The 17694-nt window shown below is 48.8% G+C and overlaps 1 protein-coding gene across 1 annotated transcript in view; it reads right to left on the bottom strand.

Annotated features, from left to right (window-relative positions):
- MYO9B (myosin IXB) overlaps positions 1–17694 on the bottom strand; it is a gene marked incomplete at its 5' end in the record, with an annotated part of 70272 nt that overhangs the window by 14051 nt on the left and 38527 nt on the right. The window contains 14 exons of the mRNA XM_084250019.1: positions 208–374; positions 461–610; positions 1224–1346; positions 2323–2433; positions 3730–3810; positions 4680–4802; positions 5760–5799; positions 7168–7281; positions 10047–10125; positions 12462–12666; positions 12955–13096; positions 15744–15865; positions 16895–17029; positions 17328–17444. Coding sequence (XP_084106145.1) covers positions 208–374; positions 461–610; positions 1224–1346; positions 2323–2433; positions 3730–3810; positions 4680–4802; positions 5760–5799; positions 7168–7281; positions 10047–10125; positions 12462–12666; positions 12955–13096; positions 15744–15865; positions 16895–17029; positions 17328–17444 — 1709 coding nt within the window. The remainder of the gene's footprint in view (positions 1–207; positions 375–460; positions 611–1223; positions 1347–2322; positions 2434–3729; positions 3811–4679; positions 4803–5759; positions 5800–7167; positions 7282–10046; positions 10126–12461; positions 12667–12954; positions 13097–15743; positions 15866–16894; positions 17030–17327; positions 17445–17694) is intronic.

Below are 17694 nucleotides of genomic sequence, written 5' to 3'. Positions count from 1 at the left end.
GGGGGTGTTCCTGGTGATGCCCATTAGCTCCAAACTGTCTCTCTGGGGCTTCATGTGCCCAGACAGTGGGGTTCCAAAAAGCTCCTCTCCAGTTTCCAGTACAGCATCCTGGCAGTGTTACAGGTTCAATGGTATTCCAGGCAGCTCCTGGGTAAATGAACATACTGTCCTCTAGATCGTTCTGGGTGGTAGGCCTTCTCTGCTCACCTCTTGCGCTGCAGGTGCCCCCGGCAGAGGCTCTGCAGACGGATGATGCTCTGTCTCCGGTGTTGATAAGCTACCCGCTGCTGGTAGCCCCGCCATGCGGCCTGGATATATACAGCTGCTTGTGTTCTTTCCAGCGCCCGTCGGACGCGGTAGGATCGCCAGCAGGCCTGAGGAGGAGTAGGTGTTAAGAGACTGGGGGTGCTACCCCAGCCACCCTCATGCCTGGTTCAGTCCTTGGGGTCTAAGCCAGTACCTGGATGGTGACTGCTGCCCGCCTCATCTGCAGGAAGTGCCTACGCTCCAACATCATCCGGAACCAGCTCTGCAGGAGCAGGATCTTCCGTACCACCTCCCGGTGCAGTGTCTCCTGCAGGGCCTGCCGTTCTGTCTCCTTCAGGAAAACCTGGGGGTGTGGGCATGGGAGGCATCAGTCAGGCACTCAGAGCCCCTGTTTCCGGGAGGCTAGCACAGCCTGCCAGGGAGTGGGTGAGATCAGCTGACCACACCAAAGGGAGTTGTGTACAGTCATACATTGCTCAGCATGGGGATATGTTCTGAGAGATATGTCGGTAGGTAATATCATTTGCTGTGGGAACACCAATGTCATTATACAAACCTAGATAGGTCCCTGACAATCATTCATCTGCCTTCTGTCAGTGGATCTGCCTGTTCTGGACATTTCATATCCATGGATCACATACTGTGTGGCCTTTTGTGTTTGCTCTCTCACTCAGAAACATGTTTTCAGTTTATCCATGTTGTACCAGGGTTTCACTATTTTATGGCTGAGTGATAGTCCGCTGTGTGGATGGATCACAATGTATTCATCCTTTATCAGTTGATGACCCCTGGGGAAGCCCTGACAGGGATCTGATGGCTCCTTGCCTTCTGGGGGACAATAACATGTGTGGCCCAAGAAACACATTTTCTCAGGTGAGCCTGGTGTTTTTCATTGAGTGGCTCATGTCACAGCTCATGTCCAGTTGCAGTCACCTGGGAGGTAGAGAAGCACTGACCTTGGTTTTCCCGATCTGGTAGCTCCTCTTGTCCACGTCCATCTTCTCCAACAGGGCTGAGATGACCTCCCTGCAGGGCTGCGTGTTCTTGGGCAGCAGGACCTGGAACTGCTCTGTGAAATCCTGGATGATTTTGACCAAGAAAGGAGAACTTGTTGAGTGTTTTCTACTGCCGAAAAGGACAGGAGGGCTTCAACAAATCCCTTGGTGAAGCTGAGTTTCCAAAGCCAAATGTGTTTTGATGTGGATGTACAGGCATACCTTGCTATAGTGTGCTTCTGTTTTTCACAAGACCCTCCACCAGCAAAAATATCACTCGCTGAAGGTTCAGATGATAGCACTTTTTAGCAATAAAGTATCTTTAAGGCAGGAATGTTATTTTTTTAGACATAATGCTAGTGACACTTAATAGAAAAAAGTATTGTGTAGATATAACTTTTATGTGCACTGAGAAACCAAAACTTTTACATAACTGGTTTTGAGACATCACTTTTCCTACTGGGAAGACAGAACAGAGCCCCCTTGCTGCCAGTTGGCAGGATAGAAGAGTTGGGTATAAAAGTGTCCACTACAGGATCTCCCTGATGATCTAGGGGTTAAGTCTCAGAGCTATCATATCTATGGCTTGAGTTCGAGCCCCACCCAGGGAGCTAACCCACATATGGCACAGGAGTCTTGCCCACTGCTCCCCTTAGTAGCATAATTCAGTAAATCTGCCTGTTTTGCTCCCCACTCTGTCTCTGGTGAATCCTCTCACTTCCTGCACCTCTGGCCTACACCCCATTTCTTCTATGCAAAACCAAAAATAAATATTAAAAAAAAAAAGTGTCCCTTATAGAAGATGACCTATAAAGGGCAGTTACATGTTCTCTCTTTCTGGCTTGGTTTAACCTCTGTAGCTCCCAAGGCTTGATCTGGGGCCAACCACCTCTTCTGGCAACAGCTACCACTCTCCCCCCAACATCAGAATCATGTAGCACAGATGCTAATAGTGCATGGGTAGAAAAGTCCTAGTGTAAAGTAACCTGCTGAGTTTGTGTTCCAGAGAGGTGCTTTCTCGAGAAGGGGAGGCATGGGAAGCCAGGTGTGTACAGCCTACCTGGAATGTGTACTTGGCGCTATAGCCCGACCTGCGGATGCGCACGGTTTCCAGCATGCCTGTGTAGCGCAGCTGCTGTAGCACCAGCTCCTCGTCAAAGTGCAGTTCTTTCTGAAATGGGATGTAGGCAATCAGGGAAGGTGCCCGTGGCCAGACAATTATGTGGTGGTGGCCAGGGATCAAGGTTCCTGATGATTTTGGACATAGACATCACCAGGGCACACACACTGGATTCAGCTGGTATGGGGGCATCCCCACAATGGCTGCCATGGGGCATCTGCAGGATCTGTCTGTTCTTGCTCCAAACATGGTTTTTAGATTCGAGACAGGGTCACTAATAGCAATACTCAAGGTATTGGTCTTTTCTAGAAAACTTGGCATCTGATCATTCTATTCCTGGAGTCTGGTAAACAGGTGCTGTCTCTTACTCTCTAACTTAAGACAGTTTGCTTCAAGGAGTTATTTCATAAGGGACCTAATCCACATCGGTGCCAAGTTCACGTTCTGTGTCAGGCTTGCCACAAGTACTGGGGAGCCAGTTGAGGGGTTGTGGTGTATTGGGTACTTCCTGGGTCCCCATGGAAATATCAGAGGAAAGGGGATTCTGGGCAATGTCCTAAGGGTGGAAGAGGGAACAGGGGTCAGAAGGTAGGAAGCAGTTGGGTGAAGGCCCTGAGGAGGATGGGGAAGTATGGGGCTGGCAGGGATGTAGGGAGATGCTTGTTGTTAGAGGGGCTAGAAGGGAGGCTGCCTCAGTAGGCTTGAACCTAGAGCTCAAGGGCCTGGACTCCATATTGGTGGGTGGTGCCAAGGGGAGGACAGAGAGGAGTCAAGCTGTGGATATTAGCAGGGTAACCTTGCATGGGAGAGGCAGGGATATGGGAAGAATAGAGATGAAGGGGTGGGTAGGTGAACAGAATCACCTGGAGGTCAATGCCCAGATCCCAAGCCCACCCCCTGCAACATCCTGAGGGGACCATATGGCCAGTGGCCCTCTGGGGTGAAGGAAGCCTGGAGGTGGCTTCAGGGCCCCTGCTGGTGTTTTGCCAGTCTTTCCAGAAACTTTCAGAGGAGCAGCAATTCTGTGCTTGCAGCTGCAGGACTTTAGCTACTTCTTTCTGGTACATTCTCTGCATGGGTCATTTGTGGGATATGCTGAAGAGCACTTCTCCTTAAGCAAACCTCCCTCAGGGGCCCCTTACATTCCAGTGATGTCCTTGTTCCTGGCTGCCCTCACTGCCTCCTGCTGACCTCCCCACCCCTGGCCAGCCATGGCACACTGTCTGCAGTTTCAGAACTTGCATGAACACTCAGATTCTTTTGTCTTTTCTGGTCCCTACTGAGGAGCATAGGCACATGGACATACCCTCTGCTGAACCATAGCCCTCAGACTTGGGAGACATTTACCTTCTCGGCATTGGAGCGAATGCAGCGGATGAAGAAGGGTTCTGCCTTCCCCAGTGCCTCCAGGAGCTTATTAAGGGATGTCTGGATAGACAGAGAGGATGTGATGAGCTGGGACACCCAGAGGCATGCCACTAGTTAGGAGGAGGACCCGAGTCACCCACCAATGTCAGCAGGGCTATCTGGCTGATGTGGGACATAGGACTATGCAGTTGGATACGCTAACTGAAGACCTTGCTGCCCTGGAGGCTTTCCAGGTAGAGTTCTCTGTGGCTGAGAGTTATCTTCTTCCCAGTCACAGCATTTGTTCATCTCAGGAGGAAGGTAGGGGAAAAAAGGTAGTAGTACCATATCAGCCTCAGAAAGGACTACAGATACAGTGATTTTGGTCTCTGGCTTGCTGTTTTCTAAAAAGGATTTGTTGGAGTTCCCATATGAGTTAATCATGAAAAAGGTCAAGGCAGAAACAGCAGATTCAGATTGAAGAAGAAAAAAAAATGTTAAAAGTGAGGGTCAGCAGTTATTAGGCCCCCTTAAAAAAAGTGTCCCTGAGCTTCCTGAAAGCCAGGATAAAAGGAGAAATATGACCAAGGGACACATCTTAGTGGTTCTGTTAACTAACATATTAACCCATGATTCTTTTAACTCACTGGTTCTCAGCCAGGTTTGACTGCTGATGGGAACATTTGACAATACCTGGAGATATTTTTTTTTCCCCTCCTACCTGGAGATATTTTTGATTGTTGTGATTGGGGGTGCTACTGCTATCCAGTGGGTGGAAGTCAGGAATGCTGCTCAACATCTCTCAATGCACAGGAGGGCCCTGACCAGCCTCAGATGTCTAGTGCTAGGGACTTGGGATAACAATGTCTCCATGTGGGGTTTGTTTTAGTTAAACAGTGTAAGTGACAGGCTAAGTCTGGCTCCATCTCCTGCCTCTCTGGGCCACGCACCTGAAACTGGGCACTAATGCTGGGTGGCTTCTTCTTCTTGTGCAGGTGCAGCAGGGACTTAGTGGTACGGTCATGCAGGGTCATGCTGATGATCAGCTTCAGGGATTTGGAGTCCAGCAGGTTCTAGGACAGAAACATGAGGTCTGCCTTGTGGGTATTGGGAAGCACTGTAGATATAGATGCCCCCAGAGCCAGGACTATATATACCCTTGGGATCTCTTAGGGTTGGTCTCAGGATGGTGTTGCCAAAGGGCAGAGCCAGGTGGGCTGGGCAGGGAGCCAGAGCAACTCTGGTTTGCATCCTCAGATCATGCCAGCTCCAGGAGGCCTGATTACAGCCTCTTTGGCAGTCCAAGTGCTTGGGAGCCAAGAGCTCTGGAGTGCTGTCTTCCCATAAGGGCCTGGCCAGCAGGTCCTTTCGTAGGCCCCAACCATTACTATCTGCTGAAAGCAGGAACTAGTACTGTCCAGTCTGCCAAGCAGACTGAGAAGTTGTTCTTGCTCTTCTGTAAACTTCACAATTCATCTGTATGCTTTGCATGGAGACTAAAGAAAGGACCTGGGTGCACTCGACCAAGGCTGGTGGCAGGTGTCTTGGCTGTCAACAATGCAGTTGTCCCCTGCCTGATAGGATCACCATACCTGGGAGGAGGTGCTGTGTCCTGTTGCACTGCCCTGGAGGTGGCCTATAACTGGGAATCCCGATGTGGGGCAGAAGGGTCCCATGGTTTCTGAGCAGGACAAGATCTGTGGTGCTGTTCATGCTCCCAGGGTTGAGGTTGAGCCTACCTCTCTGCTCAGTCCTCCCCCAACCCCTGCTCCCCCACCACCGCCTAATCTCCTGGGGCCTCCTCTCAAAATACCACTTACTTGTGCTGTTATCCCCGTCATAGGCCCTGCTTCTAGGAAACCCAGAGTTAGCTACAAATCACTGACAAGCAATATTTTTTTGGAGGGGACAGGGAAGGGATTGTGAGAAATTAACAGCAGCCCCCGTCCCATTTTCCAGGAACAACTGTAGCAAGGAGCTCTCCAGCAGGCGAAGACAAGGAAATTCTGGACGGTGTCGCGCATGTTTACCTTTGGAATGATCTGCTTTTGTTTGATACCTTTACTTTTCCTGTCAAAATATTAAAAATGGTTTTGTGAACATAAGGAAGATGGTATGTGTGTCTGGGTTAGTTCACCAAGCTACGCCTTGCAGGTTAGAGTGAGCGAGAGTGGAGAGTTAGAAAGCACAAGTACAACGAGGCCGCTGCTGCCTCTTCAAGGACCCGGCAGGCTCCCTCCACGTGGGCTTGAGCTGCTTCCACTACCGCTTGTGCACACTTGCTGCTCTGAGCCAGTGGCTGTCCCCGAGGAGGGAGGAGTATCTGGGGATCATGGGTGTCCTGGGAATAGGAGGAAATCTGGCAGATGATCTACAGGGCAGAGAGTGCACCTATGCAGGACTGGTACAAGGAGACTGTTGTATCTTAAAATAAATAAATAAAAGACTGTGGGATGTCTCAATGGAGCTCTGAGACTTTGAGGGACCCCTATTAGGTGTCCAAGTTCTGTTGGCTACACGTTGGAAAACACCAAGCAGGTCCATGTAGCACTTTCTGGATGCCCTGATGGGCAAATGAAACTTGGTAGGAGCACCTGGTGCTTGGGAGACTGGCACTGGCCAAGGGGGTGGCTCTCACAATTATCAGATGTTTCATGGAATCTTGCAGACAAAAGTAAAAAAAAAAAAAAAAAAAAAAAAAGAAAGAAGAAAAATTGGAGCTTGGATCATTTAAAGGCTGGCTGTGGAAACAGTAACTCCCCCCCAACCCCCCAGATGTGCAAGAAACTGGGCATGAAGCTCTCCATGTGTCAGGCTGCATCTTAATTCCCATGGGGTGGCATAAAGCCCAGCAGAAACAGATGTGGCCTTAGATACAAGCTTTGCTCTCAGCTGGCTGGAGCCCCAGTGGCTGAGCCTGCTGCCTGCACAGTGTTGCAGGTCTGAAAACCATCCCCCTTGCTTGCTAAATGAAGGCCAAACGTTCAGAAGGCTCAGTCACGTGGGCAGTTGGTGGGAGGGCCTCCAGGTCCCAGCTCAGATTGTGGCTTCTGGGGCCTTTTCTACTGGCCACACAGCTTCAGGTCACATGAAAATTTGCAAAATCATGAAATCGTATGCTCTACTTCCCATGGCTACTTTATAAGCTGATAGTGGCAGAGCATTGGAGGGGGGAGGGAAGCAAGCCTTGCTCTGCATGTTGGGGGGTGGCACAGAAAATTAGATGCTTTGTAGGAGGTGCATTCCTGCTAAGTAAGCTGTGCAGGGTGTCGGGAGGCTGGCAGGGATTTGGGCCATGGTGCAGACAGTGCAGCACTGCTAGTGGCTGGTTCAGCGTTATGGGAAACCCGTGGGCCAGGGTCCTGTAGCAGGGGAGGCAGCCGTTGCACTTGTGGGGAAAAAGGTGTGCCCGCAGTCTGGGCAGGGTTGGGGACTCACAGGATGAAGGTGCGGGGTTTCTGGAGTCGACTGAGGGACTGGAGCAGCCTACGGGGGTCCTCGCCCTGCCAGGGCAATCCTTTGATGCTCCTGATGATCTGATCATGCAAATCACTGAGAGTAGGGTGGGAAGGGGTGCAGTGACAGAGAAAAGACCGAGTTAGAGCAGCGGCCCGCCACCTAGGGGTTCCCAGCACGGTCGGGACTATCCCCACGCCACTGGTGCTCAAACATGTAGCTGGGGGACCCTACTTGCTGCTGCCGCTCCTTCCTGTACCTTGAGATGATGGGTTTGGCCAGAAATGCCTGGCTGCCCACCCTAAGGAAGTGATCCTGCCTCCTCTTAGGGGGAAGGCCACTTTGGGTCAAATAGATTTACAATATGGCAGCTCAGATCACTGAAAAAGACCTTTTATGGAATAGCCTTTTGGGGTCTGTAAAATGTATTAAAGGGTGACTAGAGAGAGGCCAGAGAGCTGCTGTGGGAGGCAGCAAATTGATTTCTCTGAATGATGCTGTGGTCACATGTCAACCTCCTTGTCAGCTTCAAGAAGAGCCAAGGGAGGAATGAAATGGAATTCCCTGAGTTCTTGAATGGCAGCGCTGTTGTCTATTCCCCACTAGGGGACGCTTGGGGATGTCTGGAGATATTTTTACTCACTACATCTGGGTAGGGGGATTTGCTACTGGAATCTGGTGGTCACAGGGATGCTGCTCCGCTCCCTTAAGGGCACAGTATAGTCCTTAAGCCGAATGAAAAAACCTTGTCGTTTACCTCAAAGAATCCATTCGCACTAGCTTCATTTTGTTCGAGTGCTGTGGATTCAGACCTGAACATTTGGTTTAATCCCAGCCTTTCCTACCCTAAGAATGAGAACAGCTCAGAGATGAAGATCAAAAACCAAAATGTCTCTGATAGAATTTCTGAAGTAACGTGTAGCAACAACAGCAGAATAAGACAGGCGGTTCTGGGGTGCTGTCTTTGTTTTAAACTTCTCTTTCTGATTATTTCACATACATGTTTAAGCTCTGGGCAGCTGGCCTGGGGAGATCGCGACCGGCAGCCCCTCATCTCTGTTTCATGCACCATGCCCAGCACTGACGCTGTACTTACCTCCACTCCCTCGCCCTCCAGGGAGGCACAGAGCAAGGACAACAGGGGGGTCATGTTTCACCTCCACACCCCCAGCTGTCTGGGCAGCAGCTGGAGCTCAGGAACAAGAGCTCAGGCTCCAGCCCACACCCTCCCTCACCTGGCCAAATCTAGTGAGAGAAGCTCCTCTCTCACAGGCCCAGGTGCACCCCTGGCTTGAGATCCCCTCTCTCCTGGCCCCAGACGCCATGCTGAGCGCCTGGGGATGGCAGCTTCTCTTGGCGTGCCTCCCTGGTCTTGGGTTCGAGGCCCTTGCTTCTACTTACTTCTTGCTTTCATAGAAAGCAATGATGTCCTCAAAAGCGTTAATATCGAACTCCTCAGAGCCGTCAAATGAGAAATCTAGCATTGAGCAGCTGCAAGGGAGAATCTGTATAAACTACATGTGCTCCTGGGGTGGGGGTAGGGGGACCCAGAGCCTGGGGGTCAGGCTGTGAGGAGCTTGACAGGGTCTGGGGGCCATTTTCAGTCTTGGGAAACAAAAACCCACAGGTAAACAGGAGACAATTTTTTTTCTCTTCCCCCTTTTGAGTGAAAAAGCAAATTAAAAAACCTTTTTAAAAGCAGAAAAAGGGGCCTCCCCGGTGGCGCAGTGGTTGAGCGCTGGGTTGCGAAGCTGCCTGAAGCCTCTACAGAGCCGGTTCGATCCCCGGCTGCTCCCGGGCCACCGGAGGAGGGTCCCACATGGCGCGTAGACCTCTCCTGCCGCCCACTGCTCCCCTCAGCAGTGTACTTCGGTCCTTCTGCCTGCTCTGCTCCCTGCTCCGGCCCTGGTGAATTCTCTCACCTTCCCACACTTCTGACTGTACCCAGTGCTTGTATAAATAAATAAATCTTTTAAAAAAAAAAAAATAAAAGCAGAAAAAGGGCACAGCAACTTGTCAAATAACACTGGGCCACTTACCTAGGTGCTAGCTCTACCTCCACACTTTGAGTCTCTTGAAAACATTTTTATTATAAAGGGCTCAAAAATAAAATAACTTTTTCACAATTGGAAGTTTAGTGACTCTCTCCTAGGGGATTTGTGAACCTCAAGAAAGAAGTCAGGGGCTGGGCTGCCCTAAGGCCTTTGCACATCCTGCCCCCTGTTGCTAACAAGTCAGGCCTGTCCTGGCTCAGCTGGCCCCCTCTCAATGCAGCCAGTCTGGCTCTCCCAGGCAGCCAGAGCACCCCTTCTCTGGCTTTGTCACTGCCTCAGGCATCTGTCCAAGAGCGGCCTTTTCTATACCACCTTTGGGAGCACATTACTGCTCACATTTATACTCAGTACACACTGGGGTATGTGGAGGCCCTGGGTCATTCTAGGCAACCACACAATACTCCATGTCACCAAATGTGCACTAGCTGGGTGTTTGCATTGCTGATGAAGTAACTTAGCACATCAGCTTTGGGAGACCCTAAAAGGCTGAGGGAGGACATGCTCTTAAATCAAGCCTGTCACTCTGTGAAACCAGTGGCCCCACCCACAAATGGATGAGATCAGCCATGAAAAGTTTCCTTTGTAAAATGAGTGACCCTGCAACTCCCTAACACTGATAATGATGCAGAGGGGCCTGCATTTCTGGCAGCAAAAAAGAAGCAACCAGATGCCACTGCTTTTGGGTTTTTTTGTTCAAGTGGCTGTTGAGTGCCTTTGTCAGGTCAAACCCAACACGGGTTCCTGGTGTAGTTTTAGCCAAGTTCTTGTCTACTGGCTTTGGCCGGGACAAATCAGGGGCCTGCTCACCGGTACAGTTTCTCCGACGGGGTGCCGACCCCTCTCTGTTGCTCGCTTGGGTAGCTTCGGGTGCCAGGGCTGCACAGACCTGCTGGGGACACAGAACAGATGAACTGGCTGTGTATGTGTGGGAGGTGTGGGGGGTTCCCCAGAGCCCAACAGCTGGCTTGCATTTTCCCATGACAGTGTGATCCTTACTTGAACCTGTCTTAAAAAAACAGCTTGAGGGGCCTCCCCGGTGGCGCAGCGGTTGAGCGCTGGGTTGCGAAGCTGCCCGCAGCCTCTGCAGTGCCGGTTCGATCGCCGGCTGCTCCCCGGCCACCGAAGGAGGGTCCCACATGGCACACAGACCTCTCCTGCCGCCCGCTGCTCCCCTCAGCAGTGTACTTCCGTCCTTCTGCCTGCTCTGCTCCCCGCTCTGGCTCTGGTGAATTCTCTCACCCTCCCGCGCTTCTGACTGTACCCAGTGCATGTATAAACAAAACAAAAAAACAAACAAATAAATAAAACATGCCTCTATGGAAAAAAATAAAATAAAAAAAAAAACCAGCTTGATCTCTCCTGAAAAAAAAAAAAAAAAAGGGAATGGAGGCATCACACTCCCAGACTTCAAACTGTACTACAAAGCCATAATCATCAAAACTGCATGGTACTGGAACAAGAACAGACACACAGACCAATGGAACCGAATAGAAAATCCAGAAATAAACCCACAGATTGATGGTCAACTAATCTTTGACAAAGGAGCAAAGAATATGAATTGGAGCAAAGAAAGTTTGTTTAATAAATGGTGCTGGGAAAACTGGGTCGCTACATGCAAAAGAATGAAGCTTGACTACTACCTCACACCATACACAAAAACCAATTCAAAATGGATTAAAGAACTAGACACAAGACCTGAAACCATAAAATACATAGAAGGAAATATAGGCGAAACACTATGTGATATGCACATCAAAGACATCTTTACAGACACATCACCCAAAGCAGTGATGGTGAAGGCAAAGATAAACAGCTGGGGCTACATCAAATTAAAGAGCTTCTACACAGCAAAAGAGACAATAACAAAAACAAAGAGAAACCCCACCAACTAGGAGAACATTTTTGCACACAACACTAGTGATAAAGAGACTGATCACAAAAATCTACAAAGAGCTGATGAAACTCAACAAAAACAAAGAAAATAATCCAGTCAAAAAATGGGCAGAAGCACTAAAAAGAAACTTCTCTGAAGAGGAAATGCAAATGGCCAACAGGCATATGAATAAATGTTCAACATCACTTGTAATCAGGGAAATGCAAATCAAAACTACAATGAGATACTATCTCATACCAGTGAGAATGGCACATATTAAAAAAACTAGCAACAACAAATGTTGGTGAGGTTGTGGAGAAAAAGGAACTGCACTGTTGGTGGGAGTGCAAACTGGTCCAACCACTATGGAGAGCTGTGTGGAGATTTCTTGACCTACTAAACATAGAGCTTCCATATGATCCAGCAATTCCACTCCTAGGTATTTACCCAAAGGACACAGAAACATCCATTCCAAAGAGCACCTGCACCCCTATGTTTATAGCAGCACTATTTACAATAGCTAAGCTTTGGAAACAGCCCAAATGCCCAAAAATAGATGACTGGATCAAGAAGATGTGGTACATATACACCATGGAATATTACTCAGCATTCAAAAAAGATAAACACATGCAATTTGCAGCAACATGGATGGAGCTGGAAGGGATCATGCTCAGTGAAGTAAGCCAGAAAGAAAAAGAAAAATACCAGATTGTCTCACTCATAGCAGGAATCTAGAAAACTTAAATAAGAGACCAGGAAAAAGAAAAAAACTATAAGAAAGTAAAAATCAAAATCAACAAAAAACTATGAACCAGAGACACTCTATGGGGGGGGGTGCAGGGAAAGGAGGGCTTAGGGTCAAAATAAGGGGGTTGCAATTATATGGGGAATATAAAAATAAAATTAAAATAAAACAAACAAACAAACAAAAAAACAGCTTGATGCTTAAATTTGGGCACAACAGGGAACTGAGAGGTGGTTGATTCTCCCCAAAACAACACTGCTTATTCCCTGCTTCTCATAAAAGCTTTGGTCTCTTTTAACTCGATGCTCTTTGTCTATCTGGAGCTGGTTGGCACTCTGTGACCCTGGGTGGGGGGGCACTCCACCATCCTGGGCCTCATGTTTCCTTATGGGAAAACAGGAACATGCCTTCCTGCCTTGTGAGGGTGATGAGGTTAAAGTAAACAACTGAGGCAGACTTTTCTGTCTGGGATGAAAAAGTTCTGAAAATATATAGAGGTGGTGGTTGCACAACATGGCGAATGTGCTAAATGCCCCCTGAATCATGTGCTTTAAAAGAGACTGTGTGTCCCCAACCACTGTGACACACTGGGGGCCCTTCCTACCTGCAGCCTTCTCAGCCCGCTCTGCCCGCAGGCGCCCCGCCTCCCGCAGCACAGCCATAGCTCGGATGGTGGCCCGGAGCACAGCCCAGCGGAACACAGCCACGGGATCCATGCCGATGAGCTCCCGCACATAGGAGCTGTCGCTGCCCCGCAGGAGGGCCACGATGTCTGGTCGCATATAGTCCATGTTCTTCTCCCGGAAGTCCTGGTGGTGGGTAGGGAGGTGGTCACCTGTCAGTGCTCACTGAGGCCACAGGGGCCTACGTGGAGGAGCAGGGAGGCTGGCATGGTGGGCCCAGCTCAACCATCCCCACGGAGTTGGGAATTTTGGGGCTGGGTCTAAGCACCTTGAGAACCTTGCCCAGCACGATCAGCCAAGGGGGTGATGGGACAAGCATTAGAGGGAAGGGGCCTCCAGGGTGGCCATGTGGTCCCCTCCCCACCTCCTAGGTTGAGGGTGGCTTGGCAACATGGGCAATGGACTGAAGCATACCTTGATCTGATACTTCACTTTTCCTGCGAAGTGCTGGATGATGAATGCCGGCTCCATGACAGGAGTGCCAAGAAAGTACCTATTGTCCTCGTGTTGCTGCTTGAACTTGGCCAGCAGGGTCTGGCTTGTGGCATGGGGAAAGCTGGGAAGAAGGAAGGAAACTTTTAGCTGCAGGAGCACTGGCTGACCACAGACTGAAGGCCCTCCATGGATGGGGCAGACAGGAGTTGGGGCTATACTCTGTTAAGCTATGGTGCAGCTTAACATGGGGCCTAGGGGCTGCTGTTGGGGCAAAGTGACATGCTTGGGGTTGCAGGATAAACTAGGTACAGGGCAGCCTGATGCCGGGATCCTTGGAAGCTCCCAGGAAAAATCCCAGGAGGATTCTGGTTTTAGATCCATCTGTGCCTAGATGTGCAATGTATTAGAAGGGTTCTTTAAAGATTTATTTATTTATACAAGAACTGGGGTACAGGCCAGATGTGTGGGAGGGTGATAGGATTCACCTGAGACAGAGTGGGGAACAGAACAGGCAGACTGACTGAAATACACTGCTGAGGGGAGCAGAAGGCGAGACAGGAGAGGTCTGCTCGCCATGTGGGTATCTCCACAGTTGGCGGGGATCGAATCCACACTGCAGAGGCTGCGGAGAGCTTCACAGTGCTGCGCTTAATCGCCTGCGCCACTGGGGAGGCCCTGGAAGGGTTCTTGTGTATTATGCTCCTGTCAGAAGGAGGGGCTGAGAGATGGGGATGAAGCAGATGGGGTGGGGGCGGGGGGTGAGTAAAGGTGAATAAGGGACCCCTGTACCTGAACATTTCTCTCTGGGAAGGAAATGCCAAGTCAGCTCTGGCATGCCCTTCTGTGCCCAGCCCCATCATCGCATACACAGGCAGCGCAATGTGCCTCCCAATGAATCCCCAAATCTGGGCTCCATAGCTTAACAGAGGTGAAGGTGTGAGGATGGGGAGACTGTGTGGCTATGAAGCATGCCATTGCCAGGACTAGGGAACGGTCATGATCAGTGAGAGATGTGCTCACTCAGTCACAGGGGTAAATAACATTATAACGTGCTGCTTTGGAAAATATAAATTAATTAAAAAAAAATCTACAATGAACAAAAGTAGCAAGATTTTAAAAGACAGACTGGACCCTGCTAGGCAAGACATAATTTCCCAGATCCCAGGAATTCCCAGTGACTATTTAGATTAGATCTCAGCTGTTAATGGACATGTCTGTCCCCAGACATGGATAGGAACTTGGTCTGAGGCAGATGAGCTAGAGTCACTCCAGCCTCTTGGGCTTCAGCAGCAAATGAAGGGCCTGAAAAAGAGTTATTTATGAAAGGACAGGTCTGTGTCCTGACTCCTGGAACTCGTGTGACCTTATTTGGAAACAGGGTCTTTGCTGATAGAATTAGTTAAAATGAGGTTATTATGAGGTCTCCAACCAGTATGACTGGTATCCTTACAAGAAATGGAGACAAGTTAGAGACACACAAGGGAAGGACTGGATAGAGGCAGATATTAGAGCAATGTGGCCACACACCAAGGATGTCTGAGGCCACCAAGAGCTGGAAGAAGCAGGAAGGATCCTTCCCAAGAACACTGGGAGGGAGCATGGTCCTGTCACACATTGATTTCAGTCCACTGATACTGATTTTGGACTTTTGGCCTCCAGAACTCTAAGACAATAAATTTCTGTTGCTTTAAGTTACCTTGGTGGTAATCTGTTATAGCAGCCACAGGAAATAAATTCAGCAAATGAATTTTAGTGACTTCCATTTCAGGGACTGTTGCTGGGTGACTGAGCATGAGATTGCTTATAAACATGCATTCCAGACCTCCCTGGTTGTGCAGGGGTTAAAGTCTCAGTGCTATCAAGCTATCACCAGCCACTGCAGCACAAGTTTGATCCCCAGCCAGGGAGCTAACCCACCGGGTGTGGCAGACCTCTCCTGTCTTGACTGCTGCTCCCCTCAGCAGTGTATTTCAGTAGATCCACCTGCTCTGCTCCCCACTCTGTCTCTGGTGAATCCTCTCATCTCCCGCACCTCTGGCCTACACCCCAGCTCTTGTATGCATAAATTAATAAAAATGAATCTTTAAACACCCCTTTCAGTCTTCACCATGTCCTGCTGCCAAAGGGTGCTAGGTCTGGGCACTCCCACTGCAGATTCCACATATTGCCTTTTGCAGAGACACACGAACCGAGTCCCATACACCCTTTTCAGAGAACCCCCGGGTAGGTATGTTTCCAAATTCACAGTTGTCACAGATGTTAATGTTTATGTGGTGAACAGTATGTGTAACTTGCAAACCTGAGCTCAAGATTTCGGCCAATGAGACTGAGAAACTCAGAAGTTACTTGAATAGTTTGAATTTGGGGTAAGGCTTTATTTATTTATTTATTTTTTTATAGAGGCATGTTTTTATTTATTTATTATATTTGTTTGTTTGTTTTGTTTATACATGCACTGGGTACAGTCAGAAGCGCGGGAGGGTGAGAGAATTCACCAGAGCCAGAGTGGGGAGCAGAGCAGGCAGAGGGACTGAAGTACACTGCTGAGGGGAGCAGCGGGTGGCAGGAGAGGTCTGCGCACCATGTGGGATCCTCCTCCGGTGGCCGGGGAGCAGCCGGGGATCGAACCGGCGCCGCAGAGGCCGCAGGCAGCTTCGCAACCCAGCGCTCAACCGCTGCGCCACCGGGGAGGCCCTGGGGTAAGGCTTTAGGGGCTGTGGAATGGTTAGTGCCCTGGCTTGTAGATTGGCCAGAGTATGGACACTCACTTGCTTTCCTCATCCAGCAGGTAGAAGAGGCCGGTGGGTTTCTTGCTTATGAGATGGATGCAGCCGACATTGTCTGTGTAGTCTATGTTATGCCATGAGATCCCCTCACTCTGGTATTCCTCCTGCAGGTTTGATGAGTGGCTGATAAGTTCAACACTTCATATTGCATAAATTGATACTTAGCAATATGTAACAGAAACACATATTCTTAAATATCTATCATAGCAAGGTACTTAAAATTACCCAGAGATCTGTAAACTGTCTGTAATGGGTCAGAGAGTAAATATACCAGGCTTCTTGAACTAGATGGTACCTGTCATAATTACTCAGCTCTGCTGGTATAGAGTGAAAGTAGCCACAGACAAATAAACAAATGGGCATGGTCATGTTTCAATAAAGCTTTATATATAAAATAGGTTGTGGGGCCAGATTGCTCTGAAATAGTAACTTCCCATAGTCATAAAATGTGAGAGAACTATTTTCTATTTGAATTTCCTAAATCATTTGAAAATATAAAAAGAAACAAATGAGGCCAATTTAATAATATACCAACTTAACCCACTATTTTTAAAATATGATCATGTCAACATGTCATTTACATAAAAATTATTAAGGCATTTTATATTCTTTCCCTCTATACTATGTTTTCACAATCTGCTATTTTGCTCATAATCTGTATTTTGCTCTTCCTGAATAGGTCAATTTGGACCAGACACATTAAGTGGCTCAACAGTCAGAAGATATAATAAGTAAAACCACCTACATATTTTTAAAAAATCCATCAGTTTTTTCCCCATCAGAATCATCAATGAGAAGGACTATAGTTGGGTAAAGATAGCTGACTAATAGTGAGAAGACACATAAGATCAATTATTATTGTTCTTGACAAAAGCAAATCCTTGCAAGACAACTTGGTTTCTCAATGAAAGAACTTTCATGTTTAAGTGAGGGAAGGAGCAAAATTGACCTGTGGCCAAGAAGATCCCTGATGCTTGGTTCATCCTGGGCTGGGGTGATATGGGGCATTTTCCTGGACTTTCCCTCTTACAATGAAAATTTTTGGCGTGGATTTACTGACTAACTGGACCCCAAGGGAGATCCCAGTTCTAGCTCATTCTGTCCTACCTTGGGACAAGATAGCATCTCCTTACCTGTTCCAGTTTAAAAATGTGTTGGTTGAAGTAATACTGGAGCTGTTCATTGGCATAGTTAATGCAGAACTGTTCAAAACTGTTTCTCTCGAAGTCCTCAAACCCGAAGATATCAAGGACCCCGATGGATAGGCACTGGAGAAGACAGAGAAAATAGGAGAAAACAGTTATTACCATGGGTTCTCCAGTGGGACTGTCCTGTTAGACCAAGTTCTGCTGTCGCTGCCTTGGAATCTGTAACAATTAAAGAAGGAACCTTGTATATTTACGTTGTATGGGGTCCTATGAATGATGAACTGCCCCCTGGGCTTACCCATGGGAGGAATCTACCTTTTGCTGGACTCCCAAAGTCCTGGGTAGTTTACTGAGTAAATGCAGCATTGGGGGCATGGCTTCCCCTGGCCCAACTTAGTGGAATGGGGGGGGCACTCACTGACACAGACTCTTCCATGTCCCTCTTGTTGAGGAGGGCGTGGTTGATACGCAGAACAATCCAGTCGAACAGGGCACTGTACAGTGACTTGGCCATGGAGTCACGGGCGGTGATGGCCTGTGGGCACAGAGGGGGCATCAGATCTTGGAGGGATCTATACATATAGGGAAATAGAGGCAGGGACTTTAAACCTGACTCACTGAGCACCCCACTTCTCTGTTTTAATGCCACCTTACTGTCACACCTAACCATGAACTGCAAGGCATGGGCCCAGCAGTCTGTAATTGGCCATGTCCTTCTCATGTACAAGTTCCCTTCAAAGAGCAACTGGGGACCACAGAGATTAGAATGTAGGCTCTGGAAGGGC

The sequence above is a fragment of the Talpa europaea genome, assembly GCF_964194135.1.
Source record: "Talpa europaea genome assembly, chromosome: 12".
Taxonomy (NCBI): Eukaryota; Metazoa; Chordata; class Mammalia; order Eulipotyphla; family Talpidae; genus Talpa; species Talpa europaea.
Note: the sequence above shows the minus strand (reverse complement) of the source record. Positions and strands in the feature narration are given on the sequence as shown.